Here is a 20610-nt window from a genome sequence, read left to right as displayed (position 1 = left end):
AACAATCAAAATAACATGGCGCCTGTTTTAAAGGCCGATGATTTTTGTATCATACGATACAGTTCGCAAGTAAGTAAAATGAAAATAATATTTTAAAAATCCGACCTATTTTTTTCTTCGAAGTTTTATCGTTTTTGGCGTTACAGAAACTGAGTGATGAGCATAATATTTAATAGTGTACCTACTAGTCTACTACTTGCTACCAATACTGTGGTACATATGACTATCACAAAATCTTTTTGGATATATTTATTGTAGGATCCAGTACATAGAGCGGAGAACATTCTTTCCAAAGGCAAGAAGTGGCTTTCCAATAAGGATGATGAATCTGGCAAAATTGAAGCCGAGATTCATTTGGCAAAATCTATAAAATTTGCTTTCATTAACATAGGTAGTACACTAGCAATTAACTGCTTTTCTTGTTCTTTTTCATCTATAAGACTATAATACGCCTGAAAATTTAGCATAATTGAACTACTGATAACTGTGCAGGCTCAAAGCTATAGCCAATTGCCATCAAAAATTATTAATGGAATTATGAACTAACTCCCTTCGAAAATGTATCTTTAAATCAGAATTGCAAATCTTATCTGGTATGAGTTAAACTCCCTTAAGACTCCCTTTGCAAGTTTGAGTGAAGTGAGGTTGTGGTTTCCATGACTACACTTACTTGCTCAATTTTAATTTCCTTTACAGGTAATGCAGGGTCTGCTATTGTTGAACTTTTAGTCGGTAGTTCCATGTGGTCAGCTGGTAAAAATTTTATAACTCTTTTACCATCCACAATGTTAATGTCGCCCACTGATAGCAAAGCAGGAAAAAATATGGAAGCTGTGAAGATGTTGGACAGAGGTTTGGTGTATTTATCTGTAATTTTGCATAAAAAGTTGCTTAAATTCAAATTTTATATACGTATTAAGGTGTTTTCTGCAAGAATGTGATTGATGAGAAATGGGATCGTTTGCGTGTCATTTGTCGTCAGCCATACACAAAGAACAAGCAGTTTGGGCTACAATTTATAGATATCATTGCAGATACCAAACCTGCCAAAGAGAGTCCAAATACAAGAAGACATCCAACTCAATCTCTATCCGCATTCAAAAAGTACTCTGAGATTCAAACTTTGCCTTCATTCAGCTGGTCTTTTCTGCACACCTCAGCCATAGGAATATGCTCTATGGAAGTAACTTATTTTATCTTTCAGCAAACAGCAAGTTCATTCGTGCCCATCTGTCTGTGAGCCATTGATTGGTAACGCAACTTTACCTGGTCATTTGTCTTCAGTATCCGTTCGTTCCGCTGGTCTTGTTAAAGCAGCTCTAAAGGCTCAAGTTGGGAAATTCCAAACCGAAAAGAAACACGAAAGGCGTAACTATTATAAACCTATCCAATACTCACCTTACGAAGGTAGACTGTTGATTATGTAACTTTTTATTGTTACCGCATGGTAATGCAAATTATTTAGCAACCATAACAAATCATTTCTACAACAAATCATTTATACGACCATGACAAAATTTATGCAAAAGTTATGCAAAGTTTGTCGTTCACGTTGAAACTTTGGCCTACTTTAAGATTTAAAAATTGCAAAGTTCAGAACCATCATGCTGACAGTTCCATGTTCATATCAAGAATGCTTTCACAGTTCTGCACAAACTTTGATATCCATTTTATTTATTCAATATAGTTGACGCCAAGCGAGAGCGACGAAAAATTGTCCCCAGACGAAGTGCTGCTGATGTACATAGATATATAAGAATTTTGTGTTTGAGTTGCTTGTTTGTTTTGAAAAATATCCACAAATTATGTGACAAATTAAGTGTGGCTCTCTACTCTAGATTGAAGAAGAGGTTGAGTGTTTTCTAGAAGATTATGATTTCGAGAAACTGCCTTTGGAGACAATGACGTACAAAAGTATGTATTCATCATTCATTTATTGTTGATTACAAGCCGTGCAGGACACTTTTTAAACTTTTTTTGCCAACGGTTCCTTTACCAGATATGGAAAAGAAAATGGAAGAGCAACGCCATCGTAGATTAACAAAAGAAGAAAAAAAGATGTTTGTGGAGGTACTGGGCACCACTCGTCTGGTGGCAGTACCGAAATACTGATGTTCAAGCCACCCTCCTTGCAGAGTGTCCACCGTTTACTGAACTAAAAGTTATTTTATCATCTTTTGTTGTATGTTTAACCTCTTTCTACATTTGCTTGTTGTGATTTTTCGATTTTTTCAATTTAAAGACAGTCAGCAAACACGTGAACAATATCTTAGCGACAAGGACAAGACCGGATCTTAGAAAGGTAAGAATGAAATTGTATGACAAGCTATTGTCTGGTTTCTACTCTTAACTCTTGTGTCATGAACTATCCTTAAACTGATTTCCAAACGAATTTATCGGCATAACTGGTTTAAGTTTTCACGTAGATTTTAGTAATTATCAGTTTCATATTAAGAATTGTTCAAACGATGTGATTCGGCGGAAACATTTGTCATAAAAATGTGAAATGCTTTGTCCACGCATTTGATATATCAGTTCAGTTATCGGTATCTTGTCTTGGTTATAGGACGATGAAATTGTTGCGCGAAAGCCAAACGTCAGTGGTCAAGAATCACGTGAAAGTATTCCAGCTTCACCTGTCTTGCCTTATCAATCAAGTACATTAACCTCTGAAGGAATTATGAAGTCACCTACGTCAGATTCACTACACGAATGCCCTCTTTGCGAAAATTTTTTTTCGTTCGAAACTATCGAATTACATGCGTCCACGTGCGAGGGTAAAGCAACACCGAAGGAAGAAACGGAAGTTGAGAAATACGTACGTAGTCCACATGTTGACTCAAATATTGTGGATATGATGGAAGAGTGTAAGGCTATGTTTACACGAGACCGGATAAGTTTTCGTCCGCTCAAAAATTTGCGCCGTTAGCCCTTCCGTTTACACTACAACACGCATCCGTACTAATTTTTTAACATGTATCCGAACGAATATTCGTGCTGCTGTAAAAGCGGGCAAATAAAAACTTGTGCGGATGAATATTTTAGCTGTACTGTGTAAACGCAATCCAGTTGTTTTACGATCGGATTCGATCCATACCCCTCACTATGTCTCTGATTTTTTCGGTAATACAGATGTATACAAAACAGTAGTAGCAATACATATATACACGAATCATGGACCAATGGAAGAAAAAACTTCCTTTAGTTGTATTCACGTCGGCTTTACTAAGCTCCGTTGCAACTTTGGAAATTATTCCGGCTGTTGTAATGTCATTAGAAAGAGAGCGTGAACGAAGGCAACGGTTGACAACTATGACAGCCATTTTGGGCATGCAAACAAAAAAATTCAGCTTGCTTTTACACTCCATTAAAAGAGGGAAGCGAAAAGGAAGAAGGCGAAGGTTCTGGGTGAGACCAGGAAGGAGCTCCGAATGGTGGACGAATTTCATGAATGGTTTTGTAGTTGAGGAAGAATGGCGAGAAAATTTTCGAATGTCGAAAATGGCTTTTACCAAATTATGCAATTTACTTCAGCCGTTTCTCGAGAAAAAAGTTACTAATATGCGCGTACCTATATCGGTTGAAAAGCAACTGGCAATAACACTCTATTACTTGTCGGACGAGGGTAGATATCGTAAAGTGGCAAATGCCTTTGGTGTATCGAGATCATCAGTCTCACTAATCGTTCGACGAGTATGCCATGTTTTGACAAAAAGTCTGGGATCCAAATACATAAAACTACCGCAAAATAAGGAAGAGACGCAAACTCTTGTCTCAAAATTCTTTGTTAAACATGGGTTTCCACAGTGCATGGGTGCAATAGATGGTACGCATATTTTCATTAAACGCCCCCAGTACCTCACCAACAGATTACCTTAACAGAAAGAACAGGTATTCTCTTAATGTTCAAGCTGTTTGTGACTTTAAATATCGTTTCATGGATGTGGTCATTAAATGGCCGGGTAGTGTACATGATGCACGGATATTTTCTAATTCCAACATTAACCGTAAGTTTCGTGAAAATGAGAGTTTTAAATGTCAAAAACAAATTGTTGATGATGAGATGCCAGTCCCTGTGTGTATACTGGGTGACCCCCGCTTATCCTCTCCTTCCATTTCTTATGAAAGAGTTCCCAGGTGGTGGCAACAGTGTGCAACAACAATATTTTGGGTGGCGCTTTCTTCAGCAAGAATGGTCATAGAATGTGCATTTGGAAGACTGAAAGGCAGGTTTGGAATATTAAAGCGTGAAATGGATATCAACACTGAAGATCTACCATATGTCATTTATGCATGCTTTCTTCTCCACAACTATTGTGAAGAAGAAAAGCAGGTTGTTGCTGAAGAAGAAATAAGCAAAGCAATGGAATGTGAAAAACAATTCCAACCACCCATTCTGGGAAACAGATACACCCTTGGTAATAATGATGAACAAAGTGGGAAAATAATTAGAGACATTTTTGTAAAATTTTTTGATTGATGAAACCAATAACAATCACTTAAAATTTTCTAGTTAAAGTTATCGGATGATAATATGAATATTTTTAATTGTGTATTAGCTGAAAAAGGACATGTGTTTTAGCTCAATGAGAATAATCCAATTTCAGTGTTACAAACACAAAACATGAAGTCTAGAAATAATTTTCCAATAAAAAACAAAGTATAGAAAAATACAAATTTTGGGAAAATAAAAGAAAAAGTAAAGCAAACTATCAAAAGTTTGGATAAGATCAAAGATTGCGAATATCCATTTTGATGGTTTCTGTATCCATGTTGGTCAGTTCAGCATTGTTGTTGAAAGAAGGCAAGAACTAAATCCATTGTTAATGCTGCTGATTTCCAATGCTTTTTTAAGCACTTTGTCATTCTCATGTTTTCTTTAGCTTTCCATCATATCAACAACTCTTTTCTTGAGAACAACTTTGGCTTTCTAATCTAATTGAAGAAGAGGTTTGCTTTAAAGAAGATTAGCTTTGAAAACTTTCTTTTCTTTCAGATTTCTAAAAATTACGTCTGAATTCACCCATATCTTTGACCTTGTGCAGACACTTGTTTATCTGAAGCATTTCTCTCAATTTCACTCTCCAAATCAACTTCACTCCATCGTATAAATCAATGGAATCATCGCATTGACTACTTGAAGATGTTGGTGAGATACCTCTAACATTTGGAGTTGAGCTTCCAACATTGCCACCATCCAGGTCAACGGTTTCAATTCCCCTGGCATACTTTCAACTGCTGGAGATCCTGCCCAAATTTCAAAGCATTCGTCATACAGACCCAGCACAACACTTCCACCACCACTTTTACGACCACTATCCACAGCTTACGAAAATTAGCTTTGATACGCTTTATCTTTTGCGATATCTTTTCTTTGGTAAAAACAGCTAAATTGTTGCAGTTCGGATAGTGTTCCATGCTTGTTTCATTTTTTGGGTAGGCTGCGCGAAAACGCTGCAGTATTTCTTCGTACTTGTTCTTGATTGTTTCCCAGTCGAAACCAGCATTACATTTATCAGATTTATAATCGATAACTACGCGCATCAAAAGAGCAGTCTCTTCGTCACTCCAAACAAAATTATGATTTCGGGACGCCATGTTTTAAGTGAAATGTATTACATGCGCGGCTGTGTGCACAAGCTATCATACAGTGTTCTCACTTCTCATAAACGACCCACGAACAATGCCCACGAATCCTTTCTTATCCATTAATAAGTGCTACAAAGCTAAATAGTGTGTAAACGGAAAGCGTAAACGCTCGAGTTTTAAACGACTTGTGTAAACACCTTCGCCCGTGCAAGTTTTTGAGCGGACGAAAACTTATCCGGTCTCGTGTAAACGTAGCCTAAGTCGTGTCCAGTTTGTCGCCGTATGTTCCCTATTTCCATTATACAAGTTCACACTAACGCTTGTCTTGACGCAGAAAAATTGAATCGTGTTGAAAACAAGCTCAAGTACTGAATTCCTAAACTTTATATTATTGCTGAGATTTTCTTGCTTTAGGATAATGAAGGTCTTAGGGAGGGGAGAGAATGTGCGCGTTGAAGCGAATGAAGTTTATTTCATGAGAATATTTTTCGATGATATGATTATTACATGTTTGTAGGTGTAGATCGTCCAGGTTAGTAGAGTCCCTAGAAGGACTGTTGTTGTTGATAGTTGACTAACGTTTCGACAACCTTAGCGTTAGTCATTTTCAGAGTCAAATGATTCTGAACATGACTACTAACCTGGACGATCTACATCTACAAACATGTAACGATACTCCAGGGTTCAAACCATTTACTTTATTGATGTGATTTTTGTCTTAAATCAGAAAAATTTGCCAATAGTCTAATCCTTGATTTGACGATCGTTTAAAACATCAACATTCATCAACTCGAATTCGTCATTATCCCAAAAGTCTCCTTGCATCTCTACTGGAACAGATAGAATTTCATTCTTATCTATTCCTGTTACACGACAGTTTTTCAGTAGACTTTTGAGTCCTTCGGCTGTTGTGATCACTTCTTTACATGATTTACGTCGATTATTTTCTGTTGAACTTGTTGCTTGTGCTGTTGTCGCGGTTTCAAATGTTTCTGGCGCAACGGTTGTTAATGCGTACTCGAGCAATGGCTTGTTTTTGTACAACACCTAAACATGAAGTACATCAAATAATCAGTTTCGCCAATTATCCATCGGTGTCAAGTCGTATGTTAGGATCAAAATGAACACAATCGAATTTTGTAAAAGGCTCCTGTAATAGTGATAACGATTGTCTATATAAGAGTGCCTGATTGGATAGTTATAGCAATAATTAATTTGAGAAGTGAATATATAAGACGGAGAACAATATGATACGTTATGCTACGTTAAGACAGCACAGGGAACACTATTGTAATATTTGAAAACTAAAAGATAGCAATATTACAGCTCTCTTCGTTGGAAATTCAAAAAACATTTTATAATAGAGATGCTTCTCATATTAATAGTTAAACATCAACTGTGGTAGTACTCAATAGGGTTTGTCCATTTATTATGTGTACAAGACTGGAGGGAAGGTTTATGGCACAAGATGGACGTACAAGATGGACGACTCCCTGCTTATCAAAACAACACATTTCATACCATTTTCCATGCGACGTCGTTTTTCACCTTGCGTTTGCTTCCGCAAATCGCTTTAATCCAACTTCTTGGTGATTTGAATCCTTCGCCTCCAGTTGAAATGATGCGTCCATTGTCGGACAACGAGGCCGAGTAAAGTCTTCCCTAGATATGATTGTGTTATGTAACAATTGCACCGCTTTGTTTTTAGGGAGCTAAAGTGGATTAAGTGGGAATTATATATACTACAAAACTTAGATGTAGCAATATTTTTGAGACGCCTTTTCCGTCTTAAATGGTGAATTGGTCTAGTATAAAATTCAGTTTGGGGGAATAATGGTTCCTTAAAAATACTTTTCAGTTTAGTTGTAAATAGCGAGTTTTGTATCTTATGATTGGTTTTATCGTAAATTATGGACTTTATCATATGTGGTTAGTTTTATCGTGCTTTGTCAGTGTGGTAGCTATCTTATGGTTGGTTTTATCTTTAATGATCGGTTCTTTCGTATATGGTTAGTTCGTTGCACATGGTCAGTGTGGTAGTTACGTATCTTATGGTTGGTTTTATCGTTGATGATCGGTTCTTTTGTATATGGTTAGTTCGTTGCATATGGTCAGTGTGGTCGTTACGTATCTTATGGTTGGTTTTATCTTCAATGATCGGTTCTTTTGTATATGGTTAGTTCGTTGCATATGGTCAGTGTGGTAGTTACGGTAGTTACGTATCTTATGGTTGGTTTATATCGGTTGATGATCGGTTCTTTCGTTGCATATGGTCAGTGTGGTTTACGTATCTTATGGTTGGTTTTATCATGTCATGATCGGTTGTGTGGTAGTTACGTATCTTATGGTTGGTTTTATCGTTGATGATCGGTTCTTTCGTATATGGTTAGTTCGTTGCATATGGTCAGTGTGGTAGCTATCTTACGATTGGTTTACCGTATATGGTCAGTTTAGAAGACTTACAGTGGATTACCTTCCTTTAGGATTGAGCTTACCTCTGATGCAGTTGAAAGAACATTCTTTCCAGCTTTTAGTATTCCTCTTCCAACAAGAGCCTCGAGTGACAGCTCTGGAATTTGTTTCCTCAAACTTGTTTTTTCGTAAAATTGTAAACTTTGCAATTTTTGGGTGTTTTTTGAATGGTGTTCGTGTGCATTAGAGCGGGCGTTGTTGATGTTAGATGAAATTCAGTTGCGTTCAACTGATGTCCGTTTTTCGTGAGCAGAGTAGCATTCATCACTGAAGATGTGTTTGTTTTTGGTCTTTGTTGTGTCTTGGAAAAAACAAAATTTTTGTTGCTCAGTTGCGAAGCTTTCTGGTCACTCTCACAACCAGTTGAATTTTCTTTTGAGATTTTTCACTGTCATGTAATACATTCAGCTTAAAGATACTTGAATTAGCGTCCTCGGATAAATGAAACTGATTAGACTCAGAGGATGGCGTACAAGTAAGAGTGATATCGTTTTGAACGTTTGCATGAAATAAAGTTTTACGCCTCGTATTTGACAAAGTGCACGGACCAATTTTCTTACTGCTGATTGACCTCACTCTTTCACTTAAACTTTTATACTTCTTGAAAACTTCTAGCAGATTTCGTTGTTTTCTCGCCAAATCAACAACGGCCTTCCTTTTTTCCATAGAAAGTGTTTGACTGTCAGTCGCATCAGACAGAATAACTTTCCTGTTCGATTGATTCTTGAAGTGCTTTTCGGTCAAACATTTTTGAATTTTTATCAACTGTATGTTGGCAGCTTCGACTTCTTCAGGATTGCACGCTTGCCCTAAAATTGAGATTCGGCTTTTTGAATGGTAAATCGAAGTGTATTGACAGTTAAATAGTCTACCTTGATCGACTTCAAATTCCTTTTTCGTAACTAATTGTTCAACATCTTTTAGTAAATTTTCAAGCATCATTTCATCTGTTGCCGTTGCATCATGTATTTTTGTCGTGAATGGGCTTTTCTGTTTTCTCTTGATCAAATCTTCATTGTTGACATTTTTTTGTTCATCGCTGTACTCTAATTCATTTCGAGCCTCACTCGAAACTTCTTCGAAGTTTTCTTGAAAAAAATTCACTGTAGATTGTGGTTGATTTAATAGAATGGTAGAATGAACTATAAAAGTATCTTACCTTTTCTCTTCAATCCTCGGTGTGCTGAAGAAGAGTCCGTTGATTCCCTTTGCTTATGTCCATCATTGACCACGTCATTCCCATCAGTTTCACGAATTTCATGCCAACGGCTCAATATAGATGGAGAGTTCTCCAATTCATTTTTATCCTCCCAAATTGTTTCATCGCTATCGCTCATGATTGTTAGAAAAACTAGAATTTTGAATGTTTAAATGTTCTTTTGAGTTTGAAGATGGAGATATAGCAATTCTCATCCATCAAAATAAGACTTCTAGGTTTTATGAAGAAGTCACTTTACCTGAAAAAAATATCGAATGATAATTTTCTAAATATAAACCAAATAATGATATTGAATAACAATCTTAAGTGTAATTTACGTTTTGTTCATTGCTGCCAAAGTTCTTTTCCTTAAATCTATTGATGTCTTCATTTGCCTTAATCTTTTTGGCAGTTTTTGCCACCATTTTGCTGCAAAAACCAACAGTAGAACGTCATTGTGAACGATGGAAAGACACCAAAAAATTTTCAATATGGCTGTTGCAAGTGATCTTCCAACCGAATTAACTGCCCGCCCTTTGAGCTTTATAGCTCTTAGCGGACTTGACGTCTCGGGAAATACGGCCCACCTGAAAATCTGGGAGACTTTCACACAAAACAGGCAGTCTGATCGGATCCCCTTGGTCTTTAGCCTTGTCGAAACTGACCATGAATATCCCAAATGTAAAACGAAAGTACGGTTCACATGTCAATTATATTTTCAGCTTTGCATCTTTATTGAAAAATTGCCTTTATTTGATTTCAGCGCACTAATTACGACTGGTATCTGCCGAAAGGAATCTTGAAAACAAAATGGATGAATAAACAGTTACATTTAATTCCTTCAGTTGTCGTGTACTTCTTTGATCTGGAATGGGATCATCCAAAATGGAAAGAAAAACAGGAAGAATGCTCAAATACACTGAAGAAAATAAGGTAGAGTGCTCATATGAGGAAACAAAAGAATTAAGTTTTTCGAAACTTGCAAATTCAGCTGCAAACTTTCAGTACTTTTCTTACTGCAGAGAAGTAATTTGCATTTCATAATAAATTTTGTCATTAGGCAAAATCTTCAGGGACGTAATACACGTGTAGCTGTGGTCCTCGTCCAAAAAAATGCACCAGTTCCACCAGGTAGGGATTGCATGCATTGTGTGATTGTTATTGATGTAATCCTGGATCAACCACTTGTTTTGATAACTGAAATATATTTAAGGCGATGACACACAAGTATCGGAAAGAGTAGCTACACTGTGTACAGCTTGTGAATTGTCTGCCAAGTCACTGTTTGTCTTACCATTTACGGATCTCTTTGTGAACTTGGTTGGATATATAACAAGGTATTCATAGTTATTTCTTGACTTATTTGATGTGTTTAGAAAATTTTGGTGTTGAATATGATTCAGTAATAAGAAATAGCAAGACATGGCAAAGCATGGCATTATGTATCCGAGTTATGCCAAACCAGCAGGCTCTTAATCATTCCATTAATTAAAATACTTTTCATTGCCTTTGTTTCTCATATATTTCCTGTTTGTTTTTTGTTTGGTTCTATTGTTTCTTTCCTCTTTTATTGTTTTTGCTTTTTGTGTTTAGTTTTTAAGCTTTAATGGAGAGAAAGGCACATTCAAAATGTGCACACACTGTGGTGCATGCTAGGTTTTTTTGTACGATTTGGAAGGACAAAACCTACCAAAATGACATTTACATATTACATATATACATTTATTGTACAAATGAAGAGTATATGGTAGTCTTAAAAATATTATTGGGGAGCCACTAGCTTCATTTGCCTTTGGCCTCTTACCAGTAAACAGGGCAACTGATGATGCACAATATAAAGTTAATTCTTTATGTACTATCCTTGACATTTCACTTTATTTTTTCTTCAAACTAAGGCTGGAGTTGGCTTTTCATGAGTTGGCAATGAATTACTATCAAGGTGAAGCAAAACGTGTGAAATCTCACAAGGTATGTAGCTATGCATGAAATTTTTCGAAAATTTGTTTGGATTTATGCAGTTAGAAATAATTCAAGTCATTTATTAATGTAAAGTTTTTACTTACCAAATATTTGTAGGAATTCTTGACAAAATCACATCATCAGGTATTTCATTTATTACTCTCTCAACCGTCGAGAGCCGCAGGTTTTTGTGAATTTGCAGTCTGTTTCAAAAACATCCTTGTTTTTTTTCTTAGCAATTACTAGTACGACATCAATTCAAGATTGCATTTTTCTCTGAAATTCGACAAGACACTCATTCTGCTTTGAAGTATGTCGCTGTAGCTAAAAAATTGATGTTTAAATCTAAGAAGCGGTCATTTCTCCAACAAAGTCAATTTCTAATTTGTAGGCATTACAGGCAAGCTTATTCCCTGTTAACTGAAATCAAACAAAACGAAATAAATATTCTGGAGATCAAAATTGTCGCTGGATTCATCAATTATAAAGTTAGTCAAATCAAATTGCGTTTGCGTCGTAATGTTGTGATAGTTTGATGCCAAGCATGAAGTTCTTGAACAAATGTTGCTGTTATTTTTATATAGATTTGCCACCTGAGTTTTCGCCTTAGCGCTCCCCTCGATGCTATTTCACAGTTTCGAAAGCATGTTGATTTTTTCAAAGATAAAGCTGGTAATCCAGATTTGGCATTTGAACATCTTGCTTGGCTGTCAAAACAGTAAGTCCGTTCAATTGGTGACGTAGACTGCCAGCACGTTTATCGTAGCATTTCTTTCTTGGAAATCTGTTGGTTTTACAGTGACTGAACACCGAAATATTTACCTTGCAAGAATCAACAAACTTGCGCTGTCGCACTGACACAACCGATTAATATAATCCTTTCTTCAAGATGTTGCTCAACTTCAACGATCATGCTATATAGCTCCTGCTCAATTGACATAAACTTCATTTGAGTTTAATTAATTCTATAAGTTAATAAATCTCAAGTTCTTTCGGCAGACTGCAAGCTCTCATCTATATTAAGTAAATTTTGTGCAAAGGGATGCCATGAAGGTAGTGTGATATATCTAGCAAAGTTCTGCAAAGTGATGCCATCAAGCAAGTGCAAGATAGCTAGCTAAGTCCTTCCTGCATGATGTTTTCCACAGCAAACAGCAATAATCATGCAACGCGATGAAACTCAATTGATGAAAAAATGAACGCTGCAAATTGTTAAGTTTATTGAAAAATACTTTTATTTCTTTTATTGATATCCTGATGGATGATTCAAGTGGACGTGTATGAGAATTGCAAATTAACTAGCTGCATCTTTTAGCTTTTGCTTCCGAACTGATATTTTGTTTGATTTGGACAGATTCAGCGTGTTTGGCGATCTGTTTGACGAAGCAATCAAAAATGGACTCACTGCAATTCAGGTTTGAAAATTAAAAGACCCTTTTTTGAAATGGCTTTTTAAGTTATCTTTTCACATCTATAGCAATTAAATTATTGCTATTCTATGTTTAATACGTATATAGACACAACATCCGGGATTCTACTATCAGCAAGCTGCCAATCATTCCGTCATACGACGTCAACTTGCCGAAGGACTTTGTCATCATATTGTAAGTATCTTTTCTCCACTTTTTTATTTTTACAAATAAACACGGAAGAGAGAAATGATCGCGCTTCTTATCACATTTGCTGTTTATTATTCAGTCACCTGACTCCGTGTCGTTTGGTCCTTTGAATGAGGCTGGAAATTTAGAATATTTCGGCCAAAGACCATGGCGCCAACAGCATCAAGGTTCTGCAAGCTCTACTCATCCTTCAAAATATTGTGTGTTGTTTTCGTTACTAGTTATTCAACTAGCTCGTATATGTTTTGTTTCAAGGCGACAAACTGCCTGATCAAACCAAAGAAACCGCTGGAGTGTTGGCATTGCAAGCACAAGAGACAATGGTCGATCATTGTGTAAGTCAGCAAAAATCCTTCTCTATGTACGTACTTTGTATATGCTTGCATCTTCTTGTGTATTAGGTCACTAATAACATGAAACGGTTAAGTTTTGTAAAGTCGCTCGTATTATTCGCTTCTGACATATATCCATCTCAATAAAGGTCGAAAGTAGATGCCTTGAAGCATTTTGATTCTTATGAAACGCATCAACACAATCTGAAATTCATATAATCCTTATAAGTTTAACATTGTATTTAACATGTATTTAACATAAATTTTAACATTGTCTTCTTGAAATGGTGCTGAATACATTTTATTACATGTTTGTAAATGTAGATCGTCCAGGTTGGTATAGTCCTGAGAAGGACTGTTTTTGTTGTTGTTGATTGAGGTTTCGACAACCTTAGCGGTAGATTGATTGTCTTCTTGACGCTAACGTTTGTCGAAACGTTTGTCAAATGAACAAACAAAACAGTCCTTCTCAGGACTATACCAACCTGGAGGATCTACATTTACAAACATGTAACGATACTCCCGGGTTCAAACCATTTACTTGAATACATTTTATGCTGTTTTTAGTGGATTATCATTCCGTTGCTGAGCAACGCCGTCTCGCAGTTCAAGAAGTATAAATCTCCAAGGATGAAGCGTTTTTTAAGTAAGAGAGAACAGTATGAAAATTGTTTTATATTGGATATGATTTGTATTTTTGTGCATTAAAAAGAACTATCGAAACAACTCTTATGGTGCTACTCAAATCTTATAATAAGCGTGGTTATTGTCATTTATTTTAATGCATTAGCTTTGGATTTATTAATGTCAAATAGAATGTTTAATAAAATTTTCATCTTAACTAAGTGAAACTAGTGTATGCAAATAAACGCATTAGTTCACGTTCTTGCGCAGGAGCGGTATAAAAGAACCAGACGATTTTTTCAGATATCTTTGACATTACTTGCACTTGACTATATCCTTAGCAAACAACGCGGAATGAATCATGATTTCGTTATGTTACAGTGGTTCAAATGGGCGAAGAGTATTATCACGCAAGAGATTACCTAAAGGCTTTAGCGTAAGTAGTATATACAGGTTAACATTGGGAATAGTTTTCTATTCGTGTGACAAAGATATGAAAGATTGCCTGAGGATTGAAGGGAGCGTATATCGTATTTATGGACTAGTTGCAAAAGAAATTGTATAATCATCTGATAAAGGGGAAAAATGTGTAGAAAACAGAAATCGAACAAACCATTTGTTGATTAAGTACTTTATAAGTTATTATATACTTTCTTTCTCGCGGACTCAAATAGCTAAAAATAATTGCTAAAAATACCTCAAAATCTTGCTAAAATAATTTTTTTCACTCTTTATCTTAATATATATGTCCTAGACTTCTTGGTGTGGTTACTGGCGATTATCGAAAGGAGAAGTGGTGGCCCCTGTTAACTGCTGTATTAAGTACGTCCCTCAGGTGGGTCTTTCATTTGACTATAGAGTCTGTGTCGAGAATTTCTCTACGTTTGCCATCTCTGTCATTGCTGCTCTAGATGTGCCTATCTCCTGGCGAATATACAAGAGTATCTTAACGTCTGCGTGGAATTAATGGGTCAATGTATCCTTTCGTCTTTAATTCTTTGAGTTGTTTTTGTCTGTGTTTGTTTTCATGTAAAAGGAGTATGTCCCTGCGTGTACATGGCATGTGTGATAAGAACTGCTTATATTGAGCAACATTACAATCACCCCAAGCTTTTTCATTACAAGAATATTTGATGTTTGTTAATTCTTGTTAATTCTATACTAAAGATGCGCTTCATTACTCTGATGAACGAACTCGAGTGCAAATGAATTTCATTCGAGTCATTTCGGTAAGTTAACAAGAAAAGAAAGCTCCGTTTGACCTGCTTCGATAGCTTGTCTTGTGATTGTATTCTGCAACAAGGTTCAGTTTCCGCTATGTATCAAGTCTTAATTTTGTTTTTTAAAGATCGCATTCTTTTGTTACTCAATAGTTTTTGAACAGCTTTACTTCTTATCGGAATTTGACGTTGAATGCCGAAGTTTCGCCGAGGCCATTGTCCACCTCATTTCTACATTTTTAACGTTTTGCATCGAGCTCAGAGTTGTGCCAAATATGCTATCATCACTAATTTGCTGAACTAAAGCTCTGTGAACAATCTTTAGAGTTATTGACGATTAAAAAGCTGTTTTTTTGAAATTGCTCCGTTTGCTAGCGTTAAAATTTATAACGTAGCTACATAGTCGAGAGCTCACTCCTTGTGTTTCCTTTATTGAAATTCTACGGTGTTTCTTCATTTTTTGCGTGATTATCTCACAGGGGGATTCACCCGATCACGAACCAGGTTGTGACGTCGAGGCAATAGAAGAAGCAAAGGAACAATGGAAGGTACTAATGAAACAAGGACCTCATGTTGTCAACATTCAAATGTCAAATATTGCCGCTTTTGGTAAGTTGTGTAGAGGCTGCATTCTGAAGTTGTTCATTTGGCATTTAACTTGTTTTGAATGTGTTTTAGTGGAAGTCAAAGCAATATTCAACTCTCAGCGCATTAAAGCAGATTCCAGTGCTATTCTCGATGTATACCTCAGGTACAACAATGTCTATGGATGTTTTACTGCATGTAGAGTAAAGTTGCTTCGTAGCATGTAGCAAAATTTTTGAAGGGGAAGACACTACAGGGGAGCAAACGTCTATGTCCAGTCATTAGGACAGTGTCTGTGTAAATGAATCACACATTTATAACTTAAGAAAGCGCAAAAAATGTACATAGACTATTTTCAGTATTGATGGAGAACAAATCGGCTTCTGTTAATATTATAATGATCTTCTTTCGAAGTGGTTTATGGGATTACCTTAATATAACAGCAACTGACAAGAACGAATATGAGAGTCAATATGAGAGTCCAAGATCATATTTTCATAACTTTCTGTACTTTCCTAACTCACAAAACATTTTTTATAAATTTAGACAAAATTTTGACTCAAATTAGACATTTGACTTCCAGTGTTTGTTGGAATCATGTTATAACAATACGTTCACAAAAGAAACAAAATTTAGAGTGTTGTCAACTTGATTCGAAATTCAAGCTTATTTTACATCTTAATCGTCATCACTCTCGTTGATAATGTTATGTTTCAGAGTCACATGTCCGTTTCCTATACGTTTCAATCGTCTTGCGGTTCATTTCAACAACCAAAACTACGATTCCCTGTGCGTCATCAATGGACCTGGATCGGATAATTTAGAAGTCCCTGAAAAGGGTGACTTGTATCTTGAACCCAGGAAAATCAAACATATTATGTTCACATTTATACCTCTACCTGAAGATGTGGGCAAGCAAATAGAGGTTCTCATATATAATGAAACGTATTCTATTTTTTATACAATTAAATAAAAACAGCCTATATTTTACCATAAAGCTCTGGTTAGACTAATGTTGAATTGTTGTCTTCTCTTCTCAGGTGAGCCAAGTCGTCTTAGATATTGGCTCCCGGGAGGTGTGCTGTGTTGTGCTGATGTGGAACGGAGGTGGAGCCTCAGTTTCAAATAATGCTGACTCAACACTTCTTGGCTTAGGTAGTCAACAAAATGAAACGTTGAGCGAGGACGCTAAAGAATGGAAACAACTTCGTATATCGTCGAAATTGAGGTGAGAAACTGAGTAGGAATATAGTGAAGGGCTTCTTAATGAAGATATAACTAAAGTTACCAAATGGGTATCAACTATGTTACGTTTGATGTGGCTTGGGTTCATGGCATTTTCATAGAGTGCGTCGACGTAGGTAGTAGCTAAAAGGGACTTGGGGGAGACATTACTATATTGATCGTAGGAGTTTGAACTGTGATGAAGTGTTTCCACCTGCATGTTTTAACATATCTTTTTGTTTATTTATTCATCCTACTAATCTTTACACTTGATAATCACTTGAGATAACATCTTAATTATACACGAAATCAATCTCGTCAATGTGAGTTTTGCTCAATAACAATTTTACAAGCTATACATTACTGAAGAAAAATTCTCTAAAGTAGGAAAGATACATTTTATTTTCTTATAAAGAAAATAAAAAAAAAACACGAAAAACAAACCTTCAGTTTAAGTCATACATAGGAAGTCATTTAAATACTTTTTTTCATTTTTTTTCGTACTTCAGCGTGTTGCCTCGAGAACCCAATGTTATCATTGAATTTGAGCATAAACAACCGTCGCTGCTTGACGAAATATACCCTCTGAAATTACGATTGACGAACAACGAAGATACTCAAATCTCGAATGTTAAGTTAGTTTCTTTAAATGTTTGTCACTTCACATTTTCTCTTTTACATTCATTGATATATACTCTAAATGCTTGCGTGATGCGTTTAACTGCAAGAATTGTCCATGTATATTGCATATACAATCACCCATTAAAATAATTTAAAGGTTTTTTGTCAGTCCATAACACTTAGTGTTTCATTGGCCATTCATCTAAAAACTTGGTGAATTTACGTTTTTTTTGTGATATTATACTAAAGCTCTTATCTGCAAGTGTGTTTTCTTTATTAATTGTTATCAACATGGATGTCGTTCTTTGGCTGACGTATTTTATGAATTTAGATGTGAAGTTCGAACTAATTCGGAAAAGAGTACGACACAATCTGAATCTGGTATACACAGCATGTCTTTGTATTTTTACATAGTGATGTTTACTTGAATAAGAATGGCCGTGAATTTGTTTAGTTTGGTTGAGCTTAAATGATCTGGAATTTGAGAAAGATAATCAACATTTTGTTTCTTTCGATGTTACCGAAGTTACCGGCAAGGTAATGTAAGATGGTTTTGGCTGTGTATGGTTTATTTTATGCAACGAAACGTTCTATGTATGTGTACGAGCTTGTAGTGCAAGATCATTGGAGGGCTTGCTAAAGCGTAGCTTACAGTTAATGATTTTGAGATTGTTGTCGATAATCTTTCCGAGATTAGCAAGACTTGTGCTTGAAAATTTCTCGAACATCAAAGTACATGAATTGTGCTTATTGAATAGTTTGTGTGACCCTTTATAGGTCGAGCGTCAGCTTTACTTTAAGACTTCGCATGCTGGGAAAACAGTTTTAGATTTTACGGTAAGAGCTTGGATGAAATACAGCGCAAAATATACGGTACCTATTATTAAGAAAGGGTTAAATGCTATAAATTTTAGGTAATGTATTACGTCACTGTTTTGATTAATTCAAGTGAACATAGAGTGGAATGTTTGTGTTCCAAGGTATGTTGAATTAGTATAAGTCCACTCATGACAATAGTTAGTTGTAAAAATTATACTTTCAATGCTGTAATATTAAGTTCATTCTTCTCTTTGATAATGTGATTTGCTATTTAGACTGCGTCTACAACGGTAGAAAGCCTGGAACCTTTTAAAACAACATGTTCACTTGTCAGTAAGGTATGCTTAAAATTAATGTATAGTTTATTGCTCACTCTCTTTGAATCGTCGTTTTTAGTCTGGCAGTTGATGTTAAAGTATTTCAGCTGTTTTTGTTTTATTTTTCTCCTCGTGTATTTTATATTGTCATTCCAATAAAATGATTGAGCAAAACATCTTAGCATTTTCAATGTATATTTCATTTCCAAGGAATTCATAGCTGTTGAGAAAATCCCAGATGAAGAGTTGTTTATGTTGTTAATTGATATAAAGTGCATCTCTCCTTGGCCTGTGTGCATTCATTCGGCGAAATTAATTTTGGTATGTGTAGTTTAATTTTTATGTTTCTTTCTAAATACAAATAGTTATGGCTTTTTCCTTGTAGTCGGCCGAGGTTCAATTAGACGAAGATGAAACGGATTCGCAATTAACCGGTGGTATGAATTAAATGGATTAGAGATTGTCAAACCACATTGAACAACGTGACAATGAAGTCGTTTTTTTTACTATAGTTTCTCCTCGATTTAAATGAGTCAGCATCGGAATGTTTTTGTCTTGTCAGCAAATCATCTGATATCGTCGTAAGAGCTGTTGATCTGGGTCAACTACAAATAGAATGGAAAAGGTTCTTACAGAACAGTTTAGGAAATCACGTCTTGCGTGCGTGTTATCAATAATTTTCTCTTTAATTTAAAATTTCACAGAGTTGATGAACTATCCAAAGTTTTTTCAGTAGTAACCTGTGTTGATTTACCCAGAGCCGTCATCGAGAAAGTTCCTCTATCTATATATACAGGTACTCTTGCACTTTCATACAAAATTCGTTATCGCAAAACTAAACGTGTTTTGTATTAAAGTCCATTGTGAATGATTGCATATTCGTTGTTTGTTGATTTTTTTTAGATTTGCCTTCTTACGGCACTTTAAGAACGGCTCTTCCAATGTCTTACACGTTGTTGAACAAAACGACTACGGTCCAAGAGATTGAAGCGAAAATCGAACAAAGTGATGATTTTATGTTTGCTGGGAGTAAAGAGGTTTTCATTAACTTGTACTAGTCTTATTCAGGCTCGGACTGTTCTATGTGCCGTTGTGCCATGGCCCATGGGCCCCTAATAGGAAGTCAAAATCAACTAATTATTTGATTTCCATACTTGTGAAAGTTTGGCCTAGGAAAACAATCCAAAGGGCCCAATAAAAAAATGCGTAAATTCTTTAGACCAGCGTCTTTTTCATAGCACTAAATTATTTTTACTAGCAAGGACACTAAAATCTGAACTTGCTCTAAAATGTATGTTTTATTCTGCAGAATATAATAAAATCTTCATTTAAAATGCAAGAAACGCCTTTTTGAGACATTGAAGTCTTAATTTCGAAATTTTGCTATGATAGTTTTCAGTTGACTCATTACAGCTAAAATGACTAGGGCCCAAAACTAGGGCCAGTCCGAGCCTGTGCTCATCAAATGTTTCTGTGGTTAGGTTGATGACACGAGCTTGCGGAATGTAGAAGTTTATATGTGTTGGTGTATAACTTCGGTTCAGCCTTAACTCAAAGTACTTCCCTGCCCCTTGGTATGTTTTTTCGAATTGTAAGGTAAGGTAATGTGAAATATTTTCAGATACACTTCAGCATCCTTCCTTCCTCTCGACACACTCTAAAATATCAACTTTTCCCATTATCGTGTGGTTACGTCGCGTTACCAAGACTACATCTTAGCCTTCCCCGTTACCAAGGGGATATAGAGACCGTCGTCAAGACAACCGTTCCGTCTCGTGTATTTATTAAGGTAGTTTGTAATGTTCATTATTGTTTGAGCATTAAAGCTTGATTTTCTTTAAAATATCACTTTTTTATGTTTTAGCCACCAGGAATTGATCAATTTGCGTCAATTATTTAAGGACCAGAACCAAAAAATATTTGTAAATATGAATTTTGAAATGAACATTTTGTGATGTACTTCCTGTAAGTATGTACTACAGTTAATGATCCTTACATGACGTATTAAAATTTGTAAACAAAGTGAAAGTG

At 35.8% G+C, this 20610-nt stretch overlaps 3 protein-coding genes across 4 annotated transcripts; 2 read left to right on the top strand and 1 right to left on the bottom strand.

The window, feature by feature from the left end:
• The first annotated feature begins 5 nt into the window (after positions 1-5).
• Positions 6-6027, top strand: LOC124434697. 2 transcript variants are annotated; one of them, XM_046984593.1, is made up of 11 exons: positions 6-69; positions 259-391; positions 697-852; positions 921-1104; positions 1205-1407; positions 1688-1740; positions 1839-1914; positions 2000-2070; positions 2243-2302; positions 2567-2872; positions 5851-6027. In XM_046984593.1, exons 1-11 carry the CDS (start codon positions 16-18, stop codon positions 5959-5961), a joined length of 1407 nt encoding a protein of 468 aa, XP_046840549.1. In that variant the 5' UTR covers positions 6-15; the 3' UTR covers positions 5962-6027. The 2 variants fall into 2 exon arrangements, with proteins under 2 accessions (XP_046840549.1, XP_046840550.1); XM_046984594.1 differs by lacking the exon at positions 5851-6027 and having other exon boundaries at positions 2567-3039.
• A 306-nt stretch (positions 6028-6333) lies between these two features.
• LOC124435224 lies at positions 6334-9015 on the bottom strand. The gene is made up of 5 exons (XM_046985166.1): positions 8934-9015; positions 8481-8870; positions 8085-8158; positions 7111-7251; positions 6334-6636 (listed from the first exon to the last, which is right to left on the bottom strand). The coding sequence occupies exons 1-5, from the start codon at positions 9001-9003 to the stop codon at positions 6334-6336; spliced, it is 978 nt and encodes a 325-aa protein (XP_046841122.1). The 5' UTR covers positions 9004-9015.
• A 714-nt stretch (positions 9016-9729) lies between these two features.
• Positions 9730-20607, top strand: LOC124435223 (trafficking protein particle complex subunit 11-like). The gene is made up of 35 exons (XM_046985165.1): positions 9730-9951; positions 10023-10192; positions 10320-10390; positions 10473-10596; positions 11155-11227; positions 11336-11362; positions 11455-11528; positions 11610-11706; positions 11803-11936; positions 12573-12633; positions 12736-12822; positions 12917-13004; positions 13093-13172; positions 13737-13815; positions 14175-14229; positions 14548-14628; positions 14705-14769; positions 14961-15022; positions 15493-15622; positions 15692-15764; positions 16316-16523; positions 16639-16826; positions 17332-17457; positions 17775-17824; positions 17898-17980; positions 18221-18280; positions 18358-18423; positions 18538-18600; positions 18790-18900; positions 18965-19021; positions 19092-19239; positions 19313-19375; positions 19483-19616; positions 20201-20368; positions 20444-20607. Exons 1-35 carry the CDS (start codon positions 9751-9753, stop codon positions 20477-20479), a joined length of 3393 nt encoding a protein of 1130 aa, XP_046841121.1. The 5' UTR covers positions 9730-9750; the 3' UTR covers positions 20480-20607.
• Positions 20608-20610: the final 3 nt, after the last annotated feature.

The sequence above is a fragment of the Xenia sp. Carnegie-2017 genome, unplaced genomic scaffold, assembly GCF_021976095.1.
Source record: "Xenia sp. Carnegie-2017 unplaced genomic scaffold, XeniaSp_v1 HiC_scaffold_14, whole genome shotgun sequence".
Lineage (NCBI taxonomy): Eukaryota > Metazoa > Cnidaria > Anthozoa > Malacalcyonacea > Xeniidae > Xenia > Xenia sp. Carnegie-2017.
Note: the sequence above shows the minus strand (reverse complement) of the source record. Positions and strands in the feature narration are given on the sequence as shown.

Coding starts and splice junctions, on each gene's coding strand:
- LOC124434697 (XM_046984593.1), top strand. CDS start 16: ATGGCGCCTGTTTTAAAGGCCGATGATTTTTGTATCATACGATACAGT. Junction 70..258: donor TCATACGATACAGTTCGCAA/GTAAGTAAAATG, acceptor TATTTATTGTAG/GATCCAGTACATAGAGCGGA. Junction 2,071..2,242: donor AAAAAAAGATGTTTGTGGAG/GTACTGGGCACC, acceptor TTCAATTTAAAG/ACAGTCAGCAAACACGTGAA.
- LOC124435224 (XM_046985166.1), bottom strand. CDS start 9,003: ATGATGCTTGAAAATTTACTAAAAGATGTTGAACAATTAGTTACGAAA. Junction 7,252..8,084: donor TTCTTTCAACTGCATCAGAG/GTAAGCTCAATC, acceptor AATCATATCTAG/GGAAGACTTTACTCGGCCTC. Junction 6,637..7,110: donor ACGACGTCGCATGGAAAATG/GTATGAAATGTG, acceptor CTTCATGTTTAG/GTGTTGTACAAAAACAAGCC.
- LOC124435223 (XM_046985165.1), top strand. CDS start 9,751: ATGGCTGTTGCAAGTGATCTTCCAACCGAATTAACTGCCCGCCCTTTG. Junction 10,597..11,154: donor TTGGTTGGATATATAACAAG/GTATTCATAGTT, acceptor CTTCAAACTAAG/GCTGGAGTTGGCTTTTCATG. Junction 20,369..20,443: donor CGTCTCGTGTATTTATTAAG/GTAGTTTGTAAT, acceptor TTTATGTTTTAG/CCACCAGGAATTGATCAATT.